Source organism: Symphalangus syndactylus, chromosome 3 (genome assembly GCF_028878055.3).
Source record: "Symphalangus syndactylus isolate Jambi chromosome 3, NHGRI_mSymSyn1-v2.1_pri, whole genome shotgun sequence".
Classification (NCBI taxonomy): Eukaryota; Metazoa; Chordata; class Mammalia; order Primates; family Hylobatidae; genus Symphalangus; species Symphalangus syndactylus.
In genome coordinates, this window is record NC_072425.2 from 19,522,223 (window position 1) to 19,540,669 (window position 18,447).

The following is an 18,447-nucleotide window of genomic DNA, read 5'->3' on the forward strand; positions in this document are numbered from 1 at the left end:
CTCCTAAAATGCACAGGACAGGCCCCCACAACAAAGAAATTCCCAGCCCAAAATGTCAATGGTGTTAAGGTTAAAAAACCCTGGTTTAGAACAAAAAAAATTGTAAAAATAGAAAAAGTACCTCGCAGAGCGTGGTGGCTCATGCCTGTAATCCCAGCTACTTGGGAGGCTGAGGCAGGAGAATCATTTGAACCTGGGAGACAGAGGTTGCAGTGAGCCAAGATTGTGCCATTGCACTCCAGCCTGGGCAACAAGAGCAAAACTCCGTCTCAAAAAAAAAAAAAAAAAAAAAAAGAGAAAAGGTACCTCAACACCTACCACCCAATATATAAAACCACTGCTAGCATTCTGGTATTTCCAGTACTTACTTCGTGCACAGGTTTTTTAAAAATGTTTTACTGGCTGGGTGCGGTGGCTCACGCCTGTACTCCCAGCACTTTGGGAGGCCGAGGTGGGTGGATCACGAGGTCAGGAGTTCAAGACCAGCCTGGCCAATGTGGTGAAACCCCCCATCTCTACTAAAAATACAAAAATTAGCTGGGCATGGTGGTGGGTGCCTGTAATCCAAGCTACTGGGGAGACTGAGGCAGGAGAATGGCTCGAACCCAGGAGACCTAGGAGGCGGAGGTGCAGTGAGCCAAGATCGTGCCACTGCACTCCAGCCTGGGTGACAGAACAAGACTCCGTCTCAAAAAAAAAAAAAAAGAAGTTTTATTATTTTGTGTGTAAAATTCTACAAAATAAATTCCATGTAGTATGTTCTAGTTTTTTCTCTAAGTCATTTCATATTCCTTAATGCATTTTAAAATAGCTACATAAATTCCAACAAGTGGTTACATCAAAATTATTTAGCCATTCCACTTTTCAATTTTTTAAGTTATTTCTAATTTTCTGCCAATACAAAACGTTATAAAGAACATCTTTGTGCTAAGGACTTTCTCTATACATGGAATTTTTTCATTATAACTGACACCTAGAAGTGGAACTAACCTAAATTTAGAATGTGAACATTTAAGGCCTTAAATAGATATTGACAAAGTATGTCCTAAAGTGCTATACCAATAGATGCTGTCACGAGCAATGTGTCACAGTGCCAGTTTCAACCACAGATGTGGTCATTTTTTAAGTCATCCTCATTTCCCCATCTTACCGTGAGTTATTTCATCCATGTCTGGACTAGTGACAGAATCTTTACCCCCAAAATCAGAGCTGCACTCAGATCTCAGGTCTTCAATCTTATTGGGAATATCCTCAGAGGTTGCACTTATGCCTTTAAAAAACAATAGTAAAAAATAAACAGGAAGAAGAACAAAATAACCACACAAAAAGTATATGAAATTTGGAGAAATTGAAACATTCTCGAATTTTGTGTCCCAGTTCTATACATGTGAGTTTAGTATTATATCCTTTATGGTACTACTGCTTAAATATACTTACCTTGCTTTACACAACATGATCAGAATCATACAATTCTAAAGTAAGACAGGCTACTAAGAACAGAAACAGTTGTAGAGAGATTGTTTACCAATTACTTCAACAGGCTCCATAAAGCCACACATTAAGTTCTCAAAGATTTCAGGTGCAATGGAAATAAGTTTGTTTCCTGAAAATTACTCAGCTCTTAAATATAACATATCTCTTTGTATCAGCTTTATAAATAGGAGGGGGTAGGGGGTGAACACCTTCAAATCCCTACTCCTTAAAACAAGACAGACATACCGGACACAACACTGAGGCCTGGTGTGCTGGGGCGGGAACTGACCTCCCTGACATCCGTATCATCAGATGTGCTACCCAGTCCAGAACAGCTCTCCAGTTCTTGTAGACGCTCCTCCTGCTTTAGGTCTGGGGCCTCTAAAAAGAAGATAAGAGGTATGTTACATTTGTGATTCTGTTAGCACACCACAATTTCAGCTTTTGTGACCCAGATAAACAAGCTACCAGGGCATGAATGAAATCAGTGCAAATACATGTGTAAGTCTGGGCTAGTTAATGCTAGTTAGATTAAGTGTTAAAGAAGTCAAAGTTGTGATTTTCATCCCAATATAAGCCAGTTCACTATGCAAAGATGAAAACGTGGTTCTAGATCACTAATGTCACAGAGTATGCTATTGATTAACATGTGAACTGGACAAGAGAGTATGGAATAGCCTGGTATTAAATCAACCACTTCCTAAAAAGTAACTCTTACGAATACTCAACAGCTGGTGAGCTAATCCTATTGTCCCCAACTGGTCTTCAAACAAGGCTAGCATATCTGAATGCTTTAACATTATAAAACAGGCCAGCCGTGGTAGCTCACACCTGTAAGGTCGAGGCCGGCAGATCACCTGAGGTCAGGAGTTCGAGACCAGCATGGCCAACATGGTGAAATCCCATCTCTACTAAAAATACAAAAACTAGCTGAGCGTGGTAGCAGGTGCCTGTAATCCCAGCTACTTGGGAGGCTGAGGCAAAAGAATCACTTGAACCCAGGAGGCGGAGGTTGCATTGAGCCGTGATCGCACCACTGCACTTCAACCTGGGTGACAGAGTGAGACTCCATCTCAAAAAAAAAAAAAAAAAAAAAAATCATAAAACACATATCAGGATCACTTAATAATTCTTGAACCAAGTAAATCAACAGAATGTAATGCAGATACGTAGTTACTTATATTTACATTCTAGTAGTTGACATTTAGTAGAAGGCAAAGATGTGTCTTCATAATCAGAAAAAAATGCAATGCATATGAAAAGACAAAGTACAAAACACTTTATATACATTTATAATAACCTGCACAAAAAAAAATCCTCAAGATTACAGAATCTCAATTTCAAAGTATTTCAAAAACACATTAAACATGTTTTAGAGAGTCAAGTTCTCCTCTGTGATAAATCTAAACGTGTTTACCAAGCAAGCACTCAGTTTGAACTGTGTTGCTACTCTTATCCTGTCATGAGTTTGTGGGAGATACTAAATTCAATGACTCACACAGACTCTGATAATTACAGAAAATTGCTTTCAAAATAACTCAACACAGAGTCTGAAAGCACCTGCCATCACAGTCTATGCTATCTAACAGAGCATTTTCCCTTAATGGACAGAAAATGCCCTAAACTAATTTTCCATTTGACATTCTTAGCAATGTGATCACCTCATCTTTGTCAAATGTATAACTGGCTGGGCACGATGGCTCATGCCTGTAATTCCAGCACTTCGGGAGGCCGAGGTGGGCAGATCACCTGAGGTCAGGGGTTGAAGATCAGCCTGGCCAACATGGTGAAACCCCGTCTCTCTAAAAATACAAAAATTACCCAGCATGGTGGGGCATGTCTGTAATCCCAGCTACTCAGGAGGCTGAGGCGAGAAGATTGCTTGAACCCAGGAGGCAGAGGTTGCAGTAAGTTGGGATCGCGCCACTGCACTCCAGCCTGGGTGAAAGAGCAAGACTCCATCTCCATTAAAAAAAAAAAAAAAAAAAAAAGTGTATTTGACAAAATATACGTAATACAGAAGTTGGAATACCTTGCATTTAATTAAAACTTCTGTGTAAATGAAAAAGCAAACGATGATAGCATACTAACCTGAGTCACTTGGCAATACCTCTACACTCCAAGCTTCGCTTGTTGTCTCTGATATGGTAGAACCAGTGCAGGGGTCAAGAAGCACTGACCCTGAACCTGGGAGGCACAGCAAACTGCCTAACATGTTCTCTGCTGCAGCACCTGTATAACCAGTGGGAAGCAAAGGGTTAACAAAGATCCTGGTGGAAAGTACAGTGATAGTGGAGAAAAGCCAAACATAAGCTAACAAAATCTCTTGGCTGGGCGCAGTGGCTCACACCTGTAATCCCAGCACTTCGGGAGGCTGAGGCAGGCAGATCACTTGAGGGCAGGAGTTCAAGACCAGCCTGGCCAACATGGCGAAACCCCGTCTCTACTAAAAATACAAAAATTAGCCAGGTGTGGTGGCGTGCACCGGTAGTCTCAGCTACTTGGGAAGCTGAGGCACAAGAACCCGGGAGGCAGAAGTTGCAGGTGGTGCAGAGACTGCAGTGAGCCGAGGTCATGCCATTGCCCTCCAACCTGGTCAATGTGAGTGAGACCCTGTCTCAAAAATAAAAATGGCCGTGTCATTTTGGGACTTTGACTCAAAAAAAAAAAACAAAAAAACACCAAACTCCTCTCTACCTACAAGAAAGAGGCCAAGGTAAGAATAACTTCAATCAAGCACACCACTAAAAATACAAAGTTCCTACTTTGGTCACAATGGCACAATACCCTTTTCACCAGTTTCCTCCAGTTCACCTTTGACTCTCCATAGAGAAAACACACATCATTAAGCCAAGTAATTTCAACAGCTTTAGCTTTGATTTTTCAGCAAATTTTACAGGGGTCCTTAATATCATTCTAAAATTTATAGCCCTACAAGGATTAAAAACACTGAGAGTTTAACCACAGAATGTTATGCTGGCCAAATATTTTTTCTTCCAGCATATTAGTCACTATTCAGGGCAATAAAATATATTCATAGGAAAATACACATCTTTATAGCACTCACTCAACTGCAAATACAGCTTATTGTGCAAATACAGCTAACAGCCAAGAACAATACTACTTTGGCATCTGGAACAAAGTAATGCAAAACCAATTAAGAAATCTATTTACACTACTTAAAAATACAAATCGAAAGTATTAAACATTATTATACATCTGTGTTAAAAACACTCAAGTTCAAAAGGCTTCACTACTTTGGATTAAACCTAATAAAAGAATAATTCTACTTCAGGGCATGAAAAAAAACTGGAAAAAAAGTTACTAATAAAAGTTACCTTTTAAAGATATATCATAAAATAATTACAAATAAAATAATGTCTGGAACTTGCCTAAACATAATGAGGGGAGAGAAGAGGGTAGTGGGTAGGAGAACAGATGAAACAAAGCTGGCCATGTGGGTCTAACTCCTGAAGCTGAGTGATGGGTACACTGGGTTCATGATACCACCATCTCTTGTATTTGTTTAAAATGTTCCATGATTTAGGCCGGGAGCAATGGCTCATGACTGTAATCCCAGCACTTTGGGAGGCCGAGGCGGATTGATCACTTGAGGTCAGGAGTTGGAGACCAGCCTGGCCAATATGGTGGAACCCCATCTCTACTAAAAATACAAAAATTATCTGGGTGTGGTGATGGGCACCTGCAGTCTCAGCTACTCAGGAGGCTGAGGCAGGAGAATCACTTAAACCAGGGAGGCAGAGGTTGCAGTGAGCTGAGATCGCACCACTGCAACTCCAGGCTGGGCGACAGAGTGAGACTCCATCTCAAATTAAAAACAAAAACAAAAACAAAACCTATTGGTTACTATGCTCACCACCTGGGTGGCAAAATCATTTGTACACCAAACCCCAGCAACATACAATTTGCTCTAACAATTTCCCATGTAACAAATCTGCACATGTACCCCCTGAACCTAAAATAAAAGTTGAAGAAAAATAAAGAAACATATCAATAAATTTTCCATGATTTAAAAACAAAATGAAGATGAGGGTTACAAGACTATATATATCTTTCAGAACTCATAAAACAGTATCCAAAAAAGAGTGAATTTTAGTGTATGTACATAGCACCTGAATAAACTTCACATTAAAAAAAAAAAAAAAAAAGAAGGCAGGAGGATTGCTTGAGCTCATTAGTTCAAGACCAGCCTGGGCAACAAAGCGAAATCCTGTCTCTACTTAAAAATAAATAAAAATTTAAGAAGAAGAAAAAGAAAAACCTGGTTACCCTTAGGAACTGAATTAACTCTTCCAGAAGTGAATTCATTTTTTTAGAGAACAGCAGTATCATATTGTTGCAAAAGATTTTATGGCTATAATCTATAACAATTTTCATCTTAAGGTTAGGTGTTTGGCTTCAAACAGAGAACATACTAATTAGAGACAGACTAAGAACTTATACTATGCCCTGGAAACAACACTTGACCAGAAGCTAATTCAAAACACTGGTTTTTCTTTTTTCTTTTTTTGGGCAGTGGGGAGGAGGATGGGTAAGGGGTGGGATTAAATGTAGAAAGGAAAAACACTACTTATATTTAAGTAAAGAAAAAAGTACCCAAATGTCTTGTTCCATACAGTTATAACAGTTTCCCAGATGGTGCTAACACACACAATGTTTGTCAGGGCACTGGTGTTCCCTCCCATGAAAGGTTGGTGGATTTTAATAACTAAACCGTGATATTTCAGAGACATTAAATGGCAGTTACCTGCAATTTCTTGCAAGCGATCTTCATCAATATTAGGGTCAAAGTCACTTCCCAAGACGTCTGTACTCCAGGTCTCACTCACTGTTTCTGATATGTCCCTATCATCTGTTAATCCCATCATGTCACGGATTTCAAACTTCCTTAGCTTATCATCAAGGTTATCCTGTGTTGTAGCTATCAAAAACAAAATTAAGCACTTTAAAAATAGTAGCATAGCTATGACTTTTCAATCAACTTTAAAGAATTTTATCTCCATGTTGGTCAGGCTGGTCTCGAACTCCCAATCTCAGGTGATCCGCCTGCCTCGGCCTCCCAAAGTGCTGGGATTACAGGCATAAGCCACTGTGCCCGGCCTATCAATTCACTTCTTAATCTAGCATTTTGCATATGCCAACCACCTATCTCAGAATCTCCCAGGAAGCTTGCTAAAGAGGTGATATTTGTTGAACTTCTTTCATAAACTCATATGAAAGTTCCTCCTCCACTTATGCAATGGCCTCCAGTGGATAACTGAAGCTTTGGATAGTACCAAATCCTATATATTCCATGCTGTTTTCATCTGATAAGCAGTGACTAATAGGCAGGTAGTGTATATATGGATACACTGAACTAAGGAATGATTCATGTCCTGGATGTGATAGAGTGATACTGTGTGAGATTTCATCACATTACTCAGAATGGCACAGAATTTAAAGCTTATGAATTATTTCTGGAATTTTCCATTTAATATTTTTGCACCAAGTTTGCCCATGGGTAACTGAAGCCATGGAAGGTGAAACCATGGATAAGGAGGTACTACTTTATTATTTGAGTTTTCTCTGCTGTTTGCAACAAACTTAATCCTAATTAATACACTGATAAACCAATCCAGTAAAATACAGCATTACTTTTTTCAAGCCACACACACTCCAATGACAATACTCTTTTTCTTTCTAAAAATTGACTTCTTTTCTAGAAGTAAGACTTGGGAAACGGAATTTTTAAAAAGCTAACCAGGTAATTCTTATGCATGCTAAAATCACTGTGTCAAACCTAGTTGAGGGCATCATCTTTTTTTTTTTTTTTTTTTTTTGAGATGGAGTCTCACTCTGTCCCCCAGGCTGGAGTGCAGTGGTGAGATCTCAGCTCACTGCAAGCTCTGCCTCCCAGGTTCACGCCATTCTCCTGCCTCAGCCTCCTGAGTAGCTGGGACTACAGGTGCCTGCAAACACGCCCAGCTAATTTTTTTATATTTTTAGTAGAGACAGGATTTCACCGTGTTAGCCAGGATGGTCTCGATCTCCTGACCTCGTGATCCACCTGTCTCGGCCTCCCAAAGTGCTGGGGATTACAGGCGTGAGCCACCGCACCCGGCCCATCTTTTTTTTTTTCAGTCAGTCTCACTCTGTCGCCCAGGCTAGAGTGCAGTGGTGCGATCTCAGCTCACTGCAACCCCTGCCTCCCAAGTTCAAGTGATTCTCGTGCCTCAGCCTTCTGAGTAGCTGGGATTACAGGTGCTCACCACCTCACCTGGCTAATTTTTGTATTTTTAGTAGAGATGGGGTTTCACTATGTTGGCCAGACTGGTCTCAAATTCCTGACCTCAAGTGATCTACCTGCCTCAGCCTCCCAAAGTGCTGGGATCACAGGCGCGAGCCACTGTACCTGGCCAAGGGCATCATCTTAAATGAACAAATCCAAAAAACTCTTTCAACTTAATCTTCCTAAGGCACCTCACTTCCTCATCCTCACTGAACCAAAAGCCTTCAGTGGCTTCCAGCTTACTACTAAAATACTGACATCCTTCTTTCCACAACAGGGATCCATGTACTCTTTAATCCTTACCTCACTCTATTTCCCTAACTGATACCTGAAAAAGTACTACGGCTTCCCACCTCTTTGACTTGCTTATGCTTGTCCTTCACCTAGAATGACCTATCTCCAACTTCTGCCAAGGAAATGCCAGCCAGCCCTTAAGGCTAATATTTTCTTCCAATAAACTACTTTCCCTATACTTTCTCTTTTTTTTTTTTTTTGAGACAGAGTTTCGCTCTTTTTGCCCAGGCTGTTGTGCAATGGCATGATCTTGGCTCACCGCAACCTCCGCCTCCTGGGTTCAAGCGATTCTCCTGCCTCAGCCTCCCGAGTAGCTGGGATTACAGGCATGCGCCACCACCCCGGCTAATTTTGTATTTTCAGTAGAGACGGGGTTTCTCCATGTTGGTCAGGCTGGTCTTGAACTCCCGACCTCAGGTGATCCACCCGCCTCAGCAACCCAAAGTGCTGGGATTACAGGTGTGAGCCACCACGCCTGGCAGCTTTCCCTATACTTTCAACCATATGTATCTCTCACTCAGAACTGCCAAATACTTTTATGATACTTTAAATCAATTGTGTACTATTCTTTCCCTATTCTAAGTTCCCTGAGCCTTGAGTATTTACATTGTATCCCTAAAATATTACAGAATTAAAATATCAAATACTACTGAATTTCAAGTAATTTATATTAATTTATTAAGCCTAAACAATCCACTTACCAACTAAATACATTTTGAAGAACTGAAGGAATGATGAATAAATGTTAAGTTTAATGGTGATTTAATCTCTTACTGAACCAAGCCAACTTAATGCTCATCTTGCAATCAGGTAAATTCTTTGCTACTTAGGCAACTGTGTTCAACTTCACTTTACCTTGCTCATGTTCTAACAGCTGTAGAGCTTCAACTCCATTACTGCCAGAAGGTCCTGCTCCAAGTTCTGACACAGACTCTCCTTCTAGGTCTAGGGAGGACACTGAATTGGAGCGATTTGAAGGACCTAGAGAAATGTTTATAGCGTGAGCAATCTTTTTAAAACAGTCGTGAGCCACTACACAATTTTTCATGCCTTGATAAAAGACTAACAACTGATTTAAGTGTTTTTAATACTTTTTATACCTTAAAAAAACACATGCCTTTTGAGAAATTCTGCTTCTAGGAATTTATCCTAAGGTGCTAATAAATTAATCTGCTGGGTGCAATGCCTCATGCCTGTAATCCCAGCACTTTGCGAGGCTGAGGTGGGTGGATCATGAGGTCAGGAGATCAAGACCATCCTGGTTAACATGATGAAACCCAGCCTCTACTAAAAATATAAAAATTTAGCCAGGCGTGGTGGCGGGCACCTATAGTCCCAGCTACTCAGGAGGCTGAGGCAGGAGAATGGCGTGAACCCGGGAGCTTGCAGTGGGCCGAGATCGTGCCAATGCACTCCAGCCTGGGCGACAGAGCGAGACTCCGTCTCAAAAAACAAAACAAAAAATACAAAAATTAGTCCGCCTGGTGGCACATGCCTGTAATCTCAGCTACTTAGGAGGCTGAGGCAGGGGAATTGCTTGAACCCGGGAGGCAAAGGTTGCAGTGAGCTGAGATCGTGCCATTGCACTCCAGCCTGGGCAACAAAAGTGAGACTCCATCTCAAAAAAAAAAAATAATAATTAATCTAAAGTTGCTTGTTATAGAGCTTCTTTTTTTTTTTTTTTTTTTTTAAAGAGAGTCTCGCTCTATTGTACAAGCTGGAATGCAGTGGCACCATCTTGACTCACTGCAACCTCCACCTCCTGGGTTCATGCAATTCTCCTGCCTCAGTCTCCCAAGTAGCTGGGACTACAGGCACACGCTGCCACACTGGGCTAATTTTTTGTATTTTAGTAGAGACAGGGTTTCACCGTGTTGCCCAGGCTGGTCTCAAACTCCTGAGCTCAGTGAATCCACCACCTCGGCATCCCAAAGTGCTGGGATTACAGGCATGAGCCACCTCGCCAAGCCCAGAAGTTATTATGTCCGAAAAGTGGAAGCAATCTCTAGATTTAATCACAGAAGAAAGTTGAAAAAAATTATGATATGCCCATGTGAGTTAAGGAAAACAGTCATAAAAACCATGTTATTTAAGAATGTTAAATTACAAAGGGAAATGTTAATGCCGTATTATTAAATTACAAAAGGTTACAAAACAGGATAAACCTAATTTTGGTGTGAATAATCTAAAACATCAACTGCTATTAACAAAATTTTGAGATTATAGGTGACTCTATTTCTCTATTTTGTAGAATGAACATACATTACATATCTCTTTTTTTGGAAAAGTCAGATTAAAATGCGAAGCTATTATATTTTAGGTTTCTTTTTAAATGTCAGTAAATTTGAACTATTGTCTTTAAAAAAAAAAAATTGGGGCCGGGCGCAGTGGCTCACGCCTGTAATCCCAGCACTTTGGGAGGCTGAGGCGGGCGGATCACGAGGTCAGGAGATCGAGACCATCCTGGCTAACATGGTGAAACCCCGTCTCTACTAAAAATACAAAAAATTAGCCAGGCGTGGTGGCAGATGCCTGTAGTCCCAACTACGCAGGAGGCTGAGGCAGGAGAATGGCGTGAACCCGGGAGGCGGAGCTTGCAGTGAGCCGAGATTACGCCACTGCACTCCAGCCTGGGCAACGAACGAGACTCTGTCTCAAAAAAAAAAAAAAAAAAAAAAAATTAGTACTAGTAGGCAAAATGACATATTCTCATTTCACAATCTTGGCTTTGAATTTTCTTTTTAATACCTATTTCCATTGTCTCCTGCTTCATAAAGGTATGTGAGTGTGAGTAAAGGAATACAGAACATTTAAGAGTATATGCAACATCTTGAAATACTAGTAAGTCAATTTTTTCCCGTTTAGACATGCATGATATCCTTCTAAAGGAGCTCTATAAGCTTTGGTATATATTAATACTGCAGAAACAAAACTTGCTGTTATTCTGTTTAAGTCTGAATAAAGACGTATCTTCTCCATTTTATATGACCAAAGGCATCTTGCAATTTTAATTTTATTCAGGAAACAATCTTTACAGCCAACTGTTCAAGCTCATTAGAGGAAATCTTCATTAGTCTCCTCAGTGAGAGGCACAGATGGTATAATTATAATTTATAAGCTCCTTTAAAAAACACAAAACAAACTATTAATTGAATCACACAACTCCTTGAATGAAGTAACCCTTCACCTTCAGATATTCCTTCCAGATTATCACTGCAGAGAGAAAAGCGCAAGGTTTTATCAGGTTTACCATGGAGTTTGTTTTCATCAACAGGGACATCTCCTTGTCCTCCATCCGAAAGCTGCATGTTTAGGACCTAAAAAATAAAATGTCAATTTTGGTTTATCAACGGAAAGATTACTGATAAGGAAACAAACCACAGCAAATGCATATTTAACTCCTTAATCTTAAATTATCAATTTTTAACTACAAACCTATTTAGAAGGTCTGTCAAGCTTTTAAATACCTGTGGAATAAAAGTATATAAATTAAAGCAGCTGAAGCTATGCCTTTCCATTACCCTAAGAGTGTCACAGACTGAACAGGCAACCAGACTACCAGATGAGTAGTGGTGAGAATTATACAAATCAGAAGTCTTTGGTGTCAGCACGCTGGTCCTTCTAATTCTGTCATGTGTCAATTATGTAACCTTGGATAGGCAAGTTATTGAAATTCTCTAAGCCTCAGTTTCTTCATCTATAAAATGGTGACAGTAACAGTATGTATGCCATGTAATTGCTGAGAATTAAGTAAAAAGATGCACATAAAACAGTTGTCATGTCACATATTAAATTTGCAAAATTTAAAGAAAGTAAATAAACAAGGCTGGGCGCAGTGGCTCATGCCTGTAATCTCAGCACTTTGGGAGGCCAAGGCAGGCAGATCACGAGGTCAGGAAATTGAGACCATGCTGGCTAACATGGTGAAACCCCATCTCTACTAAAACTACAAAAAAAATTAGCCGGGCGTGGTGGCGGGCGCCTGTAGTCCCAGCTACTCGGGAGGCTGAGGCAGGAGAATGGTGTGAACCTGGGAGGCGGAGCTTGCAATGAGCCGAGATCGCGCCACTGCACTCCAACCTGGGTGATACAGTAAGACTCCATCTCAAAAAAATAAAAATAAAAAATAAATAAATAAAATTTTTAAACATACTAAATTTGCAAAATTTAAATAAAATTTAAAGTAAATGAACAAAAGTAAATAAATTCAACTAGAAGAAAACGTGTAATCATGTTATTTTGTAGGCATCAAGATTTAATCCATCTAGTTTGAATGTCCACTTGATCACAATATACATACAGGGCCACAAAAGTCCATACCAGAAACTGAAGTATGACTTCACAGACATCTCCAGCTTAGATTGATGGCCTTTTTATAATGCTTTCTATTTGCCAGATGACTTCCAAATAACATAATTATCTCTCACTACTCCCTACAAGCCTCACAACTCAGCTTTGTGTGTATATCTCCACCTTAATGAAGAATTGAGTGCTTTGTGGAAAGTCACATAGCATGTTTCAGGTACACCCTGGACTTGAACACAGAGGCCTTGGCTCCCTTGGCTGTTGCTGAAATATGAAGAATAGTACCCTCACTCACAAAGAAAAAAACTTACCACAAAAAATGAAAAATATGTGAGGCGATACATGTTATTTAGCTTGATTTAGCCATTCCACAATGTATATCAAAACATGTGTACCGCCGGGCGCGGTGGCTCACGCTTGTAATCCCAGCACTTTGGGAGGCCGAGGCGGGCGGATCACGAGGTCAGGAGATCGAGACCACGGTGAAACCCCGTCTCTACTAAAAATACAAAAAAATTAGCCGGGCGTGGTGGCGGGCGCCTGTAGTCCCAGCTGCTGGGAGAGGCTGAGGCAGGAGAATGGCATGAACCCGGGAGGCGGAGCTTGCAGTGAGCCGAGATTGCGCCACTGCACTCCAGCCTGGGCGACAGAGCAAGACTCGGTCTCAAAAAAAAAAAAAAAAAAAAAAAAAAACATGTGTACCATAAATAGATACAATTTGTCAGCTAAAAGATAAATGATTTTTAAACAGAAAAAAAAAACCATTCTTGGTTGCTGTTTTGGCTCTGAGTAAATTAAAGGTTTTGAAATGGTTTTATACATTTACACATGATGCCTTTAAATACAGGTTTTTTGCCTGGGAGTGGTGGTGGCTCATGCCTGTAACCCCAGCACTCTGAGAGGTCGAGGCCGACGGATCACCTGAGGTCAGGAGTTCAACCTGGGCAACACAGCAAAATCCCATCTCTACTAAAAATACAAAATTAACCAGGCATGGTGGCGTGCGCCTGTAATTCCAGCTACTTGGGAGGCTGAGACAGGAGAATCGCTTGAACCTGGGAGGTGGAGGTTGCAATGAGCTGAGATTGCACCACTGCACTCCAGCCTGGGTGACAGAGCAAGACACCATCTCAAAAAAAAAAAAAAAAAAAAAAAGTTTTTTTTTCCCTATTTGCTTGAAATTAATAGACATACGTCAGGTTTCATGGCGCACACCTATGATCCCAGCTACTCAGGAGGCTGGAGAATCACTTGAACCTGGGAAGTGGAGGTTGCAGTGAGCTGTGATTGCACCACTGCACTCCAGCCTGGGTGACAGAGGGAGATTCCATCTCAAAAAAAAAAAAAATTAAATACACATAAAATTTTATTTATTAAAAAAAATTTTTTTAAGATGGAGTTCATTCTGTCGCCCAGGCTGGAGTGCAGTGGTGCAATCATGGCTCACCACAGCCTCGAACCCCTAGGCACAAGCAATCCTCCTGCTTTAGCCTCCTGAGTAGCTGGGACTGCAGGTACACACCACCAAGCCCAGCTAATTTTTTTTATTTTTAGTTATTATTATTATTATTATTATTATTATATTTTTGAGACAGAGTCTCACTCTGTCACCTAGGCTGGAGTGCAATGGCATGATCTTGACTCACTGCCACCTCCGCCTCCCAGGTTCAAGCGATTCTCTTGTCTCAGCCTCCCAAGTAGCTGAGATTACAGGCGTGTGCCACCACACCCAGCTAATTTTTGCATTTTTAGTAAAGATGGGGTTTCACCATGTTGGCCAGGCTGGTCTCAAACTCCTGACCTCAAGTGATCTGCCTGCTTCGCCCTCCCAAAGTGCTGAGATTATAGGCGTAAGCCACTGCGCCTGGCCTATTTATTATTAAGACAGGGTCTCGCCAAGTTGCCCAAGCTGGTCTTGAAGTCCCGGACTCAAGGATCCTTCTGCCTCAACCTCCCAAAGCGCTGGGATTACAGGTGTGAGCCACCATCCCTGGCAATTTTTTGATTTTTGTAGAGACAAGGTCTTACTATGTTGCCCAGGCTGGTCTCGAACTCCTGGTTTCAAGCAATCCTCTCACCTCAGCCTTCCAAAGTACTGGGATAACAGGCATGAGCCACCATAACTGGCCAACAGAAACATTTGAAATTTTTTATTTTTAAGATAACTTAAACTATTCACCATAGTGAGGGATATGAAACTAAAACATCAGGAGAAAAATCATTTCAAGGTCTGGAGATTCATGTGAATTAACAGAAAAGGGATTATATAACACAATGAAGATATTTTTCCAAATCATATCCAAAGGCAAGCAATTTTGAGACACCATACAGAAAGCCACTGTACAAAGTCAGTCACACTGGAGTATAAAATACAAAATACACACTGGAGTATAAAATACATAATACACACTGGAGTATAAAATACAAAAGTCTAATTTCGTGCTTTTAAATCAGAGCATCTGCAAACTCTAAACTAAAACCACAGAACCTGAGTGCTAAAAACACTTTAGCTGGCCACAGTGGCCTCTAATCCCAACACTTTGGGAGGCTGAGGCAGGCAGATCACCTGAGGTCAGGAGTTTGAGAGCAACCTGGCCAACATAAAATGAAACCCTGTCTCTACTAAAAATACAAAAATTAGCTGGGCATAGTGGCACATGCCTGTAGTCCCAGCTACTAGGGAAGCTGAGGCAGGAGAATCATTTGAACAGGGGAGGCAGAGGCTGCAGTGAGAGTGGCCTCCCAAAGTGCTGGGTGCATCTTCTTAATGACTATTTATCAACACATAATGTCTTTGTCTTTTGTAATCTTTCTGCTCCTGAGACTCAATTGATCCATCTTCAAGTTCACTGATTTCTCTGCCTGTACAAATCTGCTGTTGAACCCCTCTAGTGTATTTTTCATTCCAGTTATTATACTTTTCAACTCCAGAATTTCTATATGGTTCCTTCTGTAATTTCTACCTCTTTATTGATATCTTCTATTTGGTGAGACCTTGTTCTCTTGGTTTTCTTTAGTTCTTTGTCTGTGGTTTCCATAGCTCTTGCGTATATTAAAAAAAAAAATTGATTTAAAGTCTTGAGTAAGTCCAATGTCTGTGCTTCATCGAGGCCATTTTCTTTCTTTTCTTTTTTTTTTGATTTTTTGAGACAGAGTTTTGCTCTTGTTGCCCTGGCTGGAGTACAACAGCGCAATCTCAGCTCACCATAACCTCTACATCCCAAGTTCAAGCGATTCTCCTACCTCAGCCTCCCGAGTAACTGGGATTACAGGCATGTGCCACCAGGCCTGGCTAATTTTGTATTTTTAGTAGAGACAGGGTTTCTCCATGTTGCTCAGGCCAACTTCAGGTGATCCGCCTACCTCAGCCTCCCAAAGTGCTGGGATTACAGTCGTGAGCCACCGCCCGGCCATCAAGGATATTTTTTTTTTTTTTTTTTTTTTTTGAGACGGAGTCCCTCTACATTGCCCAGGCTAGAGTGCAGTGGCGCAATCTTGGCTCACTGCAACTTCTGCCTCCCAGGTTCAAGCGATTCTCCTGCCTCAGCCTCCTGAGTAGCTGATATTACAGGTGCACGCCACCACACCTGGCTAATTTTTGTATTTTTAGTCGAGATGGGGTTTCACCATGTTGGTCAGGCTGGTCTCAAACTCCTGACCTCATGAACCGCCCACCTTTGCCTCCCAAAGTGTTGGGATTACGGCCATGAGCCAATGCGCTCAGCCCATCAAGGACATTTTCTATTAACTTTTTCTTGTGAAAGGGCCATATTTTTTGTTTCTTTATATGCCTCGTAAGTTTTGCTGAAAAGCAGACATTTTAAACATTATAAAGTGATCATTAAAAAGTCAGGAAACAACAGATGCTAGAGAGAATGTGGAGAAACCGGAACACTTTCACACTGTTGGTGGGAGTGTAAATTAGTCCAACTGTTGTGGAAGACAGTGTGGCAATTCCTCAAGGATCTAGAACCAGAAATACCATTTGACCCAGCAATCCCATTACTGGGTATATACCCAAAGGATTATAAATCATTCTACTATAAAGACACATGCACACATATGTTTACTGCAGCACTATTCACAATAGCAAAGACTTGGAACCAACCCAAATGCCCATCAACGATAGATTGGATAATGAAAATGTGGCACATATACACCATGGAATACTATGCAGCCATAAAAAAGGATTAGTTCAGCCAGGCACGGTGGCTCACGCTTGTAATCCCAGCACTTTGGGAGGCTGAGGCGGGTGGATCACGAGGTCAGGAGATCGAGACCACGGTGAAACCCCGTCTCTACTAAAAATACAAAAAATTAGCCGGGCGTGGTGGCGGGCGCCTGTAGTCCCAGCTACTAGGAGAGGCTGAGGCAGGAGAATGGCGTGAACCTGGGAGGCGGAGCTTGCAGTGAGCCGAGATTGCGCCACTGCACTCCAGCCTGGGCGACAGAGTGAGACTCCGTCTCAAAAAAAAAAAAAAAAGGATTAGTTCATGTCCTTTGCAGGGACACAGATGAAGCTGGAAACCATCATTCTCAGCAAACTAACGCAGGAACAGAAAACCAAACACCACATGTTCTCCCTCATAAGTGGGAGTTGAACGATGAGAACACGTGGACACAGGGAGGGGAACATCATACACTGGGGCCTGTCGGGGGGATGAGGGGTTAGGGGAGGGATATCGTTAGGAGAAATATCTAATGTAGATGATGGGTTGATGGGTGCAGCAAACCACTATGGCACATGTATACCTATGTAACAAACCTGCACGTTCTGCACATGTATCCCAGAACTTAAAGTATAATAAAAAAATTAAAATAAAAAATAAACAAATAAATGTTATAACGTGGCAATTCTGGAAATCAGATTATATACCCTTAACCCCTAGTTGGTTGTTGCTGCTTGTTGTAGTGACTATTTAATGACCTCTCTAAATTTTCTGTCATGTGTGGCCTCTGAAGTTTCTGTTCTGTTAGCTTAGTGGTGAGCCCATGATTTGGCAGATTTAACACCTGGAATAAAACAAAACAAAACAAAACATTTCCAAGTCTTTAAAGATTGGCTCTGTTTTGGGGCACTTCAACACTTAGCCAGGCAGTTTGCAACTGTACCTTAGCCTTCACTTCCTTTTTCTCTTCAGGAGAAAAAGTAAGAAATATGTGAAAGTTTAAGTGCAAGGAATTTGTTATAAAAATATGTTTCTAGGCCAGGCACAGTGGCTCACACCTGTAATCTCAACACTTTGGGAGGCCAAGGCAGGTGGATCACGAGGTCAGGGGATCGAGACCATCCTGGCTAACACGGTGGAACCCCTTCTCTACTAAAAATACAAAAAACTAGCCGAGCGTGGTGGCGGGTGCCTGTAGTCCCAGCTACTTGGGAGGCTGAGGCAGGAGAACAGTGTGAACCCGGGAGGCAGAGCTTGCAGCGAGCTGAGATCATGCCACTGCACTCCAGCCTGGGTGACAGAGCGAGACTCTGTCTCAAAAAAAAAAGAAAAAGAAAAGAAAAAGAAAAAAAAAAAAATTCACTGCTAGGATCTGAATGTTTGTGCTCCCCCAAAATCTATATGTTGAAATTCTAACCCCCAAGGTGATGGTATTTGGAGATGGGGCCTTTGGGGAGGTGATTAGGTCATGAAGGCAGGGCCCTCACAAATGGAATAAGTGCCCTTATAAAATAGGCCCAACCAGCCAGGTGCGGTGGCTCACACCTGTAATCTCAGCACTTTGGGAGGCAAAGGCAGGCAGATCACCTCAGTTCAGGAGTTTGAGACCAGCCTGACCAACACGTAGAAACCCTGTCTCTACTAAAAATACAAAATTAGCTGAGCATGGTGACGCACGCCTGTAATCCCAGCTACTCAGGAGGCTGAGGCAGGAGAATTGCTTGAACCCGGGATTGGGAGGTTGCAGTGAGCCGAGATTGTGCTATTGCACTCCAGCCTGGGCAACAAGAGCGACACTGCATCTGAAAAAAAATAAAATAAGCCCAAAGACACAGCAAGAATACATCATCTATGAACCAGTAAACAGATCCTTATGAGACACTCAATCTGCCTTGACAATAGACTTCCTGGCCTCTA

The 18,447-nt window shown here is 41.5% G+C and overlaps 1 protein-coding gene across 43 annotated transcripts in view; it reads right to left on the reverse strand.

Moving 5' to 3' along the window:
* Window positions 1–18,447, reverse strand: part of GAPVD1 (GTPase activating protein and VPS9 domains 1) — a 98,569-nt gene that overhangs the window by 32,041 nt on the left and 48,081 nt on the right. For 25 of the 43 annotated variants that reach the window (XM_063635964.1, XM_063635950.1, XM_063635963.1 and 22 more), the window contains 6 exons: window positions 11,244–11,373; window positions 8,912–9,037; window positions 6,242–6,415; window positions 3,565–3,705; window positions 1,720–1,854; window positions 1,151–1,270 (listed from right to left, as the gene is read on the reverse strand). In XM_063635964.1, the coding sequence (XP_063492034.1) occupies window positions 1,151–1,270; window positions 1,720–1,854; window positions 3,565–3,705; window positions 6,242–6,415; window positions 8,912–9,037; window positions 11,244–11,373 (826 nt within the window). The remainder of the gene's footprint in view (window positions 1–1,150; window positions 1,271–1,719; window positions 1,855–3,564; window positions 3,706–6,241; window positions 6,416–8,911; window positions 9,038–11,243; window positions 11,374–18,447) is intronic. The other 18 variants (XM_055271081.2, XM_055271084.2, XM_055271082.2 and 15 more) reach the window with 1 other exon arrangement.